Below are 13061 nucleotides of genomic sequence, written 5' to 3' on the forward strand. Positions count from 1 at the left end.
CATTTCGCCAGGCTCATGCCATTTTACATCAATTAGACTCGGCAGGACACAATCTACCTGCTCACCTTCATTACAATTCAACAACTGATCGACGTCGATATAACCTACCAACTACAAATGAGATTGCGATTGTAATACTAGGTGATGGAACAGAGGTAAGTGGAATGAGAGATATTATCTTACATTTCTAAGGAAATAATGAGTTTATGGAAATTAATGAATGTCACCCAACATACTTGCCATTACATTATGTTCTATTATTTTCATATGGTGAGCTTGGATGGGAACCTGAGTTGAAATTGTGGAACGTTCAGTATGATTGGCCTTCAACTGATCGACTTACTCAAATGGCTTTTTTATAGTTATCGTTTGTTTGAACAACCCACAAAGTATTAAACAATTTTGAGAGGTGGGAAACTATTTCACAAGTTTTTGGTAGATGCTTGGGCCACAACTGAGCAAAATCGTTTGACATATACAAGCTTAATCAAGGGAAACTTTGGGCTGAGCTTTACCAAGAGTTATCAGATATTGATCCAGATTATGTGCGACCTGGTCAAATTGGTCAAAGGTTTGTTTTGCCATCTTCATTTACTGGTAGTCCTAGACATATATTTGAAAATTTTCAAGATTCAGTAGCTATCACGCGATACAACCGACACCCAGATATTTTTCCTACCATGACTGCAAATCTTAATTGGCCAGAAATTACTTTAGCATTATTACCACATCAAAAACATATTGATCGTCCTCATTTAATTGCCCGTGTTTTTGAGTTGAAGAGAAAGTGTTTGATGAAGGAAATGGAAACAAATAAAGTGTTTGGAAATAAAGTTGCTCACATTTTTACAGCAATTGAATTTCAAAAACGAGGCCTCCCTCATATGCATGCACTTTTATTTTTTAAGGGTCCAGACAAAATTCAGACATGTGCTCAAGTTGACAAATTGGTCTGTGCAGAATTTCCAGACCCAAAAGATGATCTTATGCTTTTTGAAACTGTCAAATGTTGCATGGTACATGGACCATATGGTGCTCGAAATCCGCAAGCACTATGTAAGGAAAATGGTAGATGCATTAAGAGATATCCTTGAGCTTTCACAAAAACAATAACTATGGATCAAGATGGATATCCTATCTATCGTCATTCCAATAATGGTCAAGTACATACTGTGAAGGGGCAAGAAGTTGAAAACAGGGATGTCGTACCATACAATACATATCTTTCTAAACTTTTCAACTATCATAGAAATGTAAAAATTTGTATCGGAATGAGATATGTCAAGTATATACATAAGTACATTTACAAGGGTTATAATCGTACAACGATGTTGTTGGCATTGATAAATGAGATTCAACAATATCTCAATGCAAGGTATATTGGACCTCCAAAAGCTGCTTGGCGAATATTTGGTCATCCTTTGCATGCAGAGATGCCAACAGTTGTACGATTAGCACTTCATTTACCTAGAATGCATCGTGTTGTTTTTAACCTGGAAGAATCATTAGAAACGATTCAATCTAGAGCTGATCAACAAATGTCAACTCTTACTGGCTTCTTTGCATATTGTGCTACCCGTGAAGATGAATGTCCATTCACTTATCAAGAATTTCCACAGCATTTTGTTTGGCTCAAGTCGGAAAAGAGATGGAAATCAAGAGAAAGGGGATATGCAATTGGTAGAATGTACTTTGCTAGCCCTAATTGTGGTGAAAGATTTTATTTGCGTTTGTTACTAACTGTTGTCAAAGGACCAAAGTCGTTTCAGTCTTTACGCACAATCGATAATCTTGTGCATGATACATTTAAATTAGCATGTGTTGCAAGGGGGCTTTTAGAATATGATGAAGAATGGATACAATACGTGAAAGAGGCCGCAGTTATGAAAACTGGATACCAATTGAGGAAATTGTTTAGTATTATTCTCACCCAGTGCTCTTCACTAAATCCATGTGTATTATGGAATCAATTCTCAACGCATATATGTGATGATCTTGCACATAAGATTCATACATTGTTTGCCATTTCTAACCCAACAGAGGCTCAAATTGAAGATTATGGTCTCCATATTTTGAATCAAGTGCTTCATGAATCAGGCAAAAGTTTAATTGACTTCTCACCCATGCCACAACCTACTGCAAATTGGAGTGCAATGGTTGGTAATCGATTGATATTCGAACATCAACAACTGCAGAATGAGGCACAACACGAAGATTCACAAATTACTATTGATTGTCTCAACAATGGATAGCTGAATACTTATAACACAATCACTTCTTCAATTTTTCAAATAAAGGAACTGTTTTCTTTCTAAATGGGGGTGCTGGATTAGGGAAAACATTTTTGTACAATATGATTGCATCAAAATGTCGTAGCCTTGGGCATATCGTTGTTACTGTGGCTCCATCTGGAATTGTACCATTGTTATTGGTAGGAGGTCGCACTGCATATTCAACATTTTTCATTTTGTTAGACGTCTTGGAATATTTACTTTGTGGGTTTAGCAAACAATCATTACAAGATGAGTTATTTAGAGAAACAAAACTCATAATTTGGGATGAAGTTCCTATGTAACATAGACATTGTGTTGAGGCGATTGATCGTATATTGAGGGATATTGGTGATAGTGAAAAGCTATTTGGGAGTATTACTATTGTTCTTGGCGGAGACTTTAAACAAATTTTACGAGTTATACCCAAAGGAGTTTGTGAGCAAATTGTGAATGCGTCATTAATACACTCTGCTCTATGGAAGCATATACATATCTTAACTTTGGATTTAAATATACGCTTGAATCATGGAGACCATGAAAATGCTAATTTTGTAAATTTCTTGATGGAAGTAACACTACTTTAACTTTTCTTTATTATATAAATTGTTTTAAATTAATAAATTGTGTTTACACTCCTATTTTTTTTTTTTATATATATGTATATTGATTTCACTTTTTTTAGATTGGAACCAATCCTCAAGAAATCATCAACCTTCCATCAATAATACACAAATGTCAAGATTTGAATGAATTACTCTCTGCAGTTTACTCACAATTGAATGTGATAGAGACGTCGATCCCAACATTTTTAACTGAACGCACAATTCTATCTACGCGTAATGATGCTATCAATGACATTAATACTACTGCATTAAATATCTTTCTAGGGAGATTATATATTTATCTTGCAGCAGATAAAATGTATGAAGACAATGAAATTGATCCTACCATTACAAATAGATATCCTAATGAATATTTAAATTCATTGGATCCTCCTAGGCTACCAACTTTTAAGTTAGAGTGGAAAGTGAGTTGTTCTATAATATTGTTAAGAAATATTGCACCGAAAGATGGACTATGTAATAGTACAAAATTGATAGTTACTAGGTGCAACATTTGCATAGTTGAAGCTTAAATTTTAACTGGAGAAAAGTTTGGCAATTTGACATTCATACCAAGGATATCTTTGACACCATCTTCTTCAAAAATTCATTTTCAAATGACAAGACGTCAATTTCTAGTCTGATTAGCATATACCTTGACCATTAATAAATCTCGAGGACAATCTGTGAAATTTGTTGGGGTTGATTTGCGCATACCAGTGTTTAGCCATGGGCAATTATATGTGACATTGTCCAGATGTACATCTTTTGATCGTATAAGTATTCTCCTCTCTAAAGATAGTTTGGATTCTGCTACAAATATTGTTGGCCCTGAAGTGTTGTTGTAGTGTTCCACAAAGATTAAATCACGTTTTATCAAAGGTAACCATGTAGATTTATTTCTATTGATTATATAACTTTTTATAAAATTTCAATTTAATAATAATTGGAAATATGGATTTTTGTAGGATTTGATCAAAAAATCTATGGAGCTTAAAAGGAGAAATAAAACTAGCTTGCTTCGATGGAGATGTAATAAGGTAAAATACAAGCAAAAATGTTTTGATATGTATATTTTTAATAAATGTACTAATCTATATTTTTTTTTTTTTTTGTTTCCACAAATTACCAGATTGTTGTGCTTGCTCCTCATTGGGAATACATACAAGTTGATACAAAGACTTTTTGGAAAATAATGAGAAGGAAGTTTGGGCAAACACATGTTTGAAGACATGTTATTGACACAACTTTTGTAAAGCATACATATTTTGTAAAGTTTTAACCCACTCTTTTAGTGTACTACGGTATAATGTTTGTTTTTCTCATGTAGTTATAATTTGATTGGCAGCAGTAACACTAACTGGTTGTATTTTAATTTTCATTTTTTTAGATTGCAGAGCACTGACTAGTGTGCATTATTTGATTTTTATTTTATTTTTTTATATATTTGATTTGTTTGGAATTATAAAGTACAGGCTGGTATGCATTGGTTGACGTTTAATTTTTAATTGAATTTGTTGAGATTGCAAAGCATTTACTGATGTTCTTTATACTTTATGTTTTCAATTTTTTTTACTTGCTCTGATATTTTGATTTGCAATATTGGTGAACATTATAAATCTTATATGTTTGTTTCTTAATTTGCATTAAGGCTGGGGAGAGTTGTTATTTTATTTGAGTTTTGTAGAGCGTGTAATACAAACAAAATTATTTTTTATTTTTTATTTTTTGATAACTCAGGGTGTCCGGGCCAGTTTGCGCTCACCTCGACTAAATTGTTACAAGTTCTTGATAACAAACAAACAAAATGACAAACAAAATTATTACAAGTTCTTTAAAAAGAAAAATATTTCAATATATTTTTTCAGTATCTTTATCAAAAAATGACACAAACTTCATAAATTTCAACATGATACATATAAATTACAATTACATTTTGATTTTAATATTATTTATACCGTACCTTTAGACACGGGCATACACTAGTATATATATATATATATATATATATGAAAGAACATATACGTGAATTGAAAACAAACACATTCATTAATATAGCGATCCTGATTATCCCTTTTCTGTTCGGTTGTTTTCTGGACGTAGTTCCGTGGAGTTGGTAGTTGTATCTATCGTGTTGTCAACCTTTAAACTCTTTTGTTTGAGTTTTAGAACGAGTTGGGCTCAGTTGTTTCAGGTTAGTAGAGCTTTAGCTCCCATTGTTGTTGTCACGCCCCACTTTTTATTACTCGAAGTATTACCAATTTCATTTACTTAATTCCATTTCAGAGATAACATGCGGAAATAAACTCGTATATTCAACTTGTAGAAGTGAATAACATTGCTCTCATTCATATGCAAGTAAATACAACATGAGAACACTAAATAAATTGCCCTTGGGCTTACATCATTAAAAACTCAAGAAGAAGGGTATAACCCTTTTACATAAATGGCATTTCGCCAACACAAAAGAGCCGTGGCCAACAAATAAGAAGATCCAAAACCTTGTAGCACATCCTGGCTATCACCTGAAAAAGATTCAACAACGTGGGATGAACATATAGTCCAATAGAGATCTCAACATGATCCTCAACAATAACAACTTACAGATAGCTATGATCATGAATGTTCAATCTCATACTAGAATAGTAATGTGACAGTTTATACAAAATATATATAAGTATGAACTTTTCTCGAAAACAGCCATTTCATTCAACGCTATAAGCGGTTCACCTTCTTTCCTTTTAATTACCCATTTTTCCAAACTTTCATGACTATAACAGTTTTAGAAAAAAAACAATTTCACTAAGCCCATTACTCTTCCCCCATTTTCTGTACTTACAACAAAATGACCTTTTTTGAAAACATGTTCACAAATACCCCCATTTTCCTTCACACTTTCCAAAATCTCAAAATGGCATTTTGGTTTGTTCCTAATACATTCATATCAATACATGCATGCCTTAAATAAAAGGGAAATAACAAATCATCAACATGTATATAATCTACAAATGAGGCAGCTCGGCCTTTCAAAACTGTAACCATCGCAACCCATAACATATTCAGATACACTGACGATAACAATTAAAACTCTGCTCTACCGGCTATATGCATAGTAGCTAAGGATATGCCAAAGCGATAAGCGAGATAATAACTCATTTTAAACATTTCATACCTCATAATAGATACACATTTTAGTCCTGTATCAATCTCAGACAAAAACACTTCCATACTTCACAAATAATACACATTTTAGTGTTGTATCAATATCAAACAAAAACACTTCTATACTTCACAAATGATACACATTGTAGTGTTGTATCAATGTCAAACAGTTTCCGGTTTAGAGGTCCATCCCCTATCTTCCCCTAAACCGTGGAGTACATCTCCTATCTCCTCCCACACAACACAATGTATATAAACAATTATCATATACAAATTCCTCATTACAACAAAGCATCAATAACAAGTGTAATACATACACATAAACTATTCAATAATGTTTAACCAACACAAGTGTAACGCATACATCACAATTCAACACACCAATGTCATCCTCCAACGATGACCAAGGACAAAACCTCTAGATGCATGTATTCAGTACACCTAATAAAAGAGACTCAACTCTCAAGCAAACCTTAAACCCAACAATGACACTAGTACGATAGGTAAGGATAAAACCCCCAAATGTGTGTATTCGACACTCATGATACAATAGTTCAATTCTCAAATTTATTTTCCGAGACTCACATAGAGTTAACATTTCATTTACTATTTTCAAGATCAACTTCATAATTTTCTTAAGTCAACATGTTCCATCACTTATTCCAAAAACACTTTTCCCTTTTCACAAAACCAATTACATTCTCTTCATTTTACAAAATCAATTCCATGGATAATAAGCCATAACCCAACTTGATTCAATACGTTCATTTCAAAATAACCCCAATACCATAACTAATCCCTTAACTGTTAACACCTTCTACACAACTCATATTAATAATAGAAATTTACCAACATTGTTCAACCATAAATCCTTTTTATTTTACCAAATCAAAATATAATTTAGGGCTTTCTCTTCTTTCAACAATAACATGCTAATTTTACTCTCTAATTAGTCCAAACCACAGTCAATGATAACAAAACCATTCTCAAACAACCAACCCTAGGTTCCCCTCATGATTTTCAAACAAATCCAACACGGATATGATTTTCATGCAATACAAAACTACCACATGTCTATCTATAGATGGAGTATTGAAAAGGAACAAAGAAATCCCTACCTCAAATGGAGAGACCAAATGGAGAAGATGAAGGCCAAAAACCAAAATGCTTCAAATCGCCAAACTTTCAGATTAAAAATAAAGCCCTCAACCCACTCTACCTTTCTTACAAAGGACTTAGTATAGATTTATACTAGAGGGAGATAAAAACCTAGAGAGAATGTGTGTAGAGAGAGAGAAGATGGTTCTAGGGTTTTGAAATAAAAAGGGAGATGAACAAGTGACATTGAAAGGTTGTTATTAAAGCCCATTAATTGGAAAATGAAAGGACAAGTTAGAACTAAATGAACACTAATTGAAATTAAATGAACACTAACTAGCATTAAATGAACACTAACAAGAATTAAATGAACACTAGTTAGAAATATGAATGGACAAGTTTGTCATAAAATCCCACTAATGGAATATGAATGGATCACTAATTGGAATTGAATGAACCATTATGAAAATTTAATAGACACTAGTTAGAATTAAATGGACATCAACCCTTGGTTTCCAAACACAACCAACCTATTTTAAACCAACCCAACACGACCAAAGACTCATATATAAAGAGTAAAGGATGGAAACAGGAAAAAGACAACAATACATCCACGGAACCGAGTCTGAAATACAATTAAACAATGAAGGAAAAACCGGGATCGCTATAGTTGTTGCCCAGTTTTTGAGCGGTCTGTTCGAGCGGATCTTCTTGCGCTCGAGTGGGGTTTTCACAGTTTCAGTATTTCGTGCCTCTGCAAAACTTCTGTAGATGTGTTTTCTACGCTCGAGCTGATTTCTTGTGCTCGAGCGGGTCGCGCTCGAGCGGGATAGTTCGCACTCGAGCGGGTTGTACTTTTGGTGTAAGTTCTGGGAGGGAGAAATCTACGCTCGAGCAGACTGGTTTTCGCGCTCGAGCGGATGTACTTTATTCTTGTGTCTCGGTGCTCGAGCGGGCCTTATTGCGCTCGAGCGTACCTAGATTTTTATTCTTAACGCTCGAGCGTTGTGTTCTCCGCTCGAGCAGGAGAGTCGTATATCAGTTGGCAGCAAGGCTATTTTAAATCACTTTTTTTACATTTCCTTTCTCTCTCTTACTTTCCCAAAATCGATTTTGAGAGCTCCTCACTCTAAAACCTAACTTCTCTCTAGGGTTTGATCTAGTAGGAGTGTTTTCCTCACCTTGAGCCTTTGTAAAAAGTGTGTTAATCGTCGAGGGCTTCGTTTTGATCCAGAAATTTTGAGATTTGGAGCAACTTCGAGATTCTCCATCTTCTCCATTTGAGCTCCGAACTTGAGGTAGGGATTTCCTTGTTTTTTTTCAATACTTCGTCTATAGATAGACATGTGGTAATTTTGTATTGCATGAAAATCATATCCATGTTGGATTTGTTTGAAATCATGAGAAGGAAACTAGGGTTGGGTGTTTGAAAATGGTTATGTTATCATTGATGGTTGTTTTGGGCTAATTGGAGTGTAACTTAGCTTGTTGTAGTTGATAGAAGAAAAAGCCCTAAATCATATTTTGATTGATAAATTAAAATGGAGGATAGTGAACCCTTTTTGAAAATCTCTATGGTTGATGAGGGTTGGGTGAAGGTGTTAATACCTAAGGGGTTAACTGTGGCTTTGGAATGGTTTGAAATGAATGTAATGGACTAATGTGAGTCATGGCTTTATTATCAATGGAATTGGTTTTGTAAAACAAAAGGAGTGGATTTGGTTTTGTGACCACAAAAGGGACGGAGTTGGTTTTGTGAAAACGAAAGGGAAGTGGAACTTGTTTGGTGAAATGGGAAAAGTATTTTTGAAATACGTATGAAAATTGGATTGTTGTTTCTTGAGTGTTGAACACAAACTTGTGGGGAATCGTAGCTTTAACTACCATGTTAATGTCATTGTTGGGTTTGTGGTCTCATAGTAGTTGAGTCCTTAATAGATGTACTAAATATTTGCATCTAGAGGTTTTGTCCTTGGTCATCGGTGGAGGATGACACGGTTGTGTTGAATTGTCGTGCATGCATTATACCATAGTTGATGGAACATCGTATGTGATGAAGTGTTGAGATACATTTTATATGTATGCTTGCTCAGGAAGAAGTAGTTATGTGTTCTATACTTTGACACATTGTTTGTATCTGGATGGTTTATGTATATGTGTTATACATGTTAGTTGTGCCTTGTTGCATTTGGTTGGTGGTGTTATACCCTGCGCTAATAATCAGAGGTACCGTGACCTTCCAGCTAGCGCCTGGAGAACTGTCTGCGCTAATAATCGAAGGTACCATACCCCTCCAGCTAGCGCTTGGTAAACTGGCTTGTTGTTGTGAAAGGTGTATCTTTGGCTTACTACGCACATACCTAGTAGAGCAAAGTTTGGACGTTGTTGTTGTTTCAGTGTATCTGGGACATCATGATTTGTGTTGGTTACAGTCTTAGAGAGCTGAATTGCCTCATTGGTTTATCTTATGCATGTATAGTTATGATTGAATTGGGAATGAACCAAAATGCCTTTTGTCTTTTGGTAACGCGAAGAAGATCGAACACTTTAGAAACATGTTTGAAAAGGGTACATCTATAGCATGTGTCACAAAAGAAGAGAAAAATGGAAGAGAGTAATGGGCTTAGTGAATTTATTTCCTAAGAAATTGTTAATGTTATGAAAGATTGGGAACGGGGTTTAATGAAAGGAAAAGAAGGATGAATCATTTATAGCATTGAATAAAATGGTTGTTTTCGAGAAAAGTTCATACATATATATATATATATTTTGTATAAACTGTCACATTACTATTCTAGTATGAGATTGAGCATTCATGATCATAGCTATCTGTAAGTTGTTATTGTTGAGGGTCATGTTGAGATCCCTACTGGACTATATGTTCATCCCACGTTGTTGAATCTTTTCAGGTATTTAGCAGGATGCACTACAAGATTTGGGTCTTCTTATTTGTTGGCCACGGGGCCTCTTTGTTGTAGGCGGAACGCCATGTATATGTAAAAGGGTTGCACCCTTCATTTGATTATTTAATGTTGTCAGCCTGAGGGCAATTTACTTATTATACCCATGTTGTATTTACTTGCATACGAATGAGAGTAATATTGTTCACTTCTATGAGTTTATTTCCGCATGTTATCTCTGAAATGGAATTAAGTAAATGAAATTGGTAATACTTCGAGTAATAAAAAAAATGGGGCGTGACAACTTGGTGTCAGAGCAAGCCGGGTTTGAATACTTTGGGCTCGTGGGAAGTGGTTTTTACCACAGTGGGTCTACTATGTATAGTGAGGACGTTGCATATAGATATCATGAAAATTAGGACTTATGTGATTGCATTTATGTGAGCATGGGATTCAGTCCCTCAGATAGTATTCATAGCCGGTGAACTTGCTTTGAGGTCCTTTTGGAAACACGCCTGATCAACGTGGTTTCTGATAGAAATTCCTTGAGAGTTCCGGGATGAGTGGCTATCTTTGTGGACTTGATTCGATTATGTGTTTACATGTTTGGATGTTTATATGCAATAGAGGTGTATACTTTGTGACTAGGGAGTCTTGTGACTTAATAGTAGTGGTGTGTGCCTCGGAGAAGGCCATTGTGTTGTGCACTGAGCGTGGTGTTTGCTTTTGTGCTTTATAGGATGTCTACACGAGGAGGTAGAGGACGGTTGAGTAGTAGGAGTGTCGATAGGGGCACACCAGTTCCTTTAGCACCCGCCGTTGCAGCATCGGCTATCGGTGAGGATGTCGCACGTGATATTGTGAGAGCGGTGCAAGACACCCTAGCTCGTACTGAGGGCGGCAACGGGCATGCTCTCAAACTTACTAAGGAGTTTTTCCGCTCCGGCCCACCAGAGTTTGTGGGGGAGGCTAAACCGTTGGAGGCAGAGAGTTGGTTGGAACAGATTACCAAGACTCTTGATATGCTCAGAGTCGAAGAGGAGGAGTTGAGGGTTTCTTTGGAGACTTTTCAGTTGAAGGGCGATGCGAGTTATTGGTGGAAGTATGCTAAGAATACCGTAGGTAGCACGTGGGTTGCTTTTACCGAGGCCTTTTGGGCCAAGTATTTCCCTCCTTCTGCTCGGGAAACGTTGAGGGATCAGTTTTTGGAGTTGCGTCAGGATGATACTCCTGTGCCACAGTTTGAGATGCGGTTTACTAGTTTGTCGAGGTTTGCTCCAGAATTGGTGGCAACAGAGGAGCGTCGTTGTTATGAGTTTGAAAGGCGGTTGCGTTTCGATATTCGAGAAAAGGTAGCTGGATCCTTTTGGAAGGATTATTATAATTTAGTCAAGGCAGCGGCCCATGTGGAGGCCATGGTGGTGAGTGATGATGGGGTTAAGGAGGAGACCGTTTCGGTAAGTCCTACGGTTCCTAAGCGCTCTAGGCTCAGTAAGGGGTGGAGGCGGAAACATGCTCAGTCAGGGGCTGGTTCCTTTTCTTCGCCAGGGGTTTCAGACTCTTCTGTTGGGAGGTCCGGGAAGGTGCAGGTTTCAGACCAGTTGCAGAATAGAGGGTCTGGTGGTTGTTTTGTTTGTGGTCAGTTGGGCCATGGTAGACGTTTTTGTCCTTTGCATGTAAATTCTTCGGGCGTTTCAAAACCCGGTCAAACTCAGTTGTGCCCGTCCAGTCAAGGGCGTTATCGGTACCAGAAACGGACAGGCCAGGCTTCGAGAGCCTCGCGAGGGGCGACTTATTAGTTAGTCCTATGGTATTACCCTGGAGGGGATTTTTGTGTTATTGACCGGTGATGTATTATGTGAATCTTTTTGTTGTTGACCGGTGTACTGTTGGATGCTGAGGCACCATGTTTATGTATCGCTTATGTATGCATATTGTTGTTAAACAAACAACAATATGCATACTATAAAGGCCAGGAATCATTACGTCTCATTTTTTAATGTTTGCTTTTATTCATCTAATAGTTTATTGTATAAGTGTGGCTATCTTTGTATTCGAAATCACTGCTACGAAACCTTGACAATTGAATTGAAAGCATCATTATCAAAGCGAATAGAGAACAAATCAGAGTCAAAGTAACGTAGAAATTGAAGACGTTAAGCTCATGTCCATTTGTATATTTAAGAACTGGAAGACCAGTTGTTCCATTGAAAGCTCCAGGGATAGTAGAAAATGCTGTGTAGTTGACGGTGCCAATGAGAGCAGAAACCACCATTAGACTATTGTTCATATCTTTGAGTGCTTTCTCAGATTGTTCTTTTAGGTTTGAGTGATTTTCTTCAAATAGATCTCTCGCAGTCTTCCCATCAATGTTTTCATGATCTATGAAATGTTCTAGGAACTTGTGTTCATACCATACACGCTGCAAAAATAAATGAATAAATAAATGAAAGTATGAAGAAAAAGAATCCCAATTGATTAAGTTTATGCATAGAGTAATGATAAAATGACCATATTTATACACCACATTTTAATCATGTGATGTGATATCAGTACATTGGTAATAGATATGAGTGGTAAAACTAATTCAACCAATCAACCCATTGTGGTATATAAATATGGTCATTGTAGCATTACTCTTATGCTCAAGGATGGAACTTGTACGTAACATTATCATCAAAATCAATTGCTTTGAGGAACATGGTCAACTAGAAATTATTATGTTCGCGAGGAGGGGTATCGAAAGTATATGGACTAAAAGTTTGTGTCACTTAAGGAGGTGATGTGGTAAAAATCATGAGATAAGAGAAATATGAACCAGTTTGAGTAGCTAAAAGAGGTGATGTGAGACAAAACCCGAGATGAGACAAACATAACTGAGATAGAGACTTGGCTCACGAGGCCTACGATGGTTGATATACTAGTTGGCTTGAGTGGAGGGACAATTAAACTACACAGACCGAATTAGAGTAACTTAGAGAGGTAACGTGGGAGAAGTTTGTAACATGGAATTGCACATGCGGGCT

The 13061-nt window shown here is 36.3% G+C and overlaps 2 protein-coding genes across 2 annotated transcripts; one reads left to right on the forward strand and one right to left on the reverse strand.

The window, feature by feature from the left end:
- The first annotated feature begins 1115 nt into the window (after window positions 1-1115).
- LOC145803573 (uncharacterized) lies at window positions 1116-2252 on the forward strand. Its single transcript, XM_082896878.1, has one exon. It carries the CDS (start codon window positions 1116-1118, stop codon window positions 2250-2252), a length of 1137 nt encoding a protein of 378 aa, XP_082753004.1.
- Window positions 2253-12052: 9800 nt separating this feature from the next.
- Window positions 12053-12564, reverse strand: LOC114303707 (uncharacterized). Its single transcript, XM_082896879.1, has 2 exons — window positions 12547-12564; window positions 12053-12457 (listed from the first exon to the last, which is right to left on the reverse strand). The coding sequence occupies exons 1-2, from the start codon at window positions 12562-12564 to the stop codon at window positions 12053-12055; spliced, it is 423 nt and encodes a 140-aa protein (XP_082753005.1).
- Between the last annotated feature and the right edge of the window lie 497 nt (window positions 12565-13061).

Source organism: Camellia sinensis, chromosome 12 (genome assembly GCF_055761805.1).
Source record: "Camellia sinensis isolate YWXY chromosome 12, ASM5576180v1, whole genome shotgun sequence".
NCBI lineage: Eukaryota > Viridiplantae > Streptophyta > Magnoliopsida > Ericales > Theaceae > Camellia > Camellia sinensis.

Excerpts from the sequence above, each read along its gene's own strand:
- LOC145803573 (XM_082896878.1), top strand. The coding sequence starts at position 1,116 with ATGGATCAAGATGGATATCCTATCTATCGTCATTCCAATAATGGTCAA.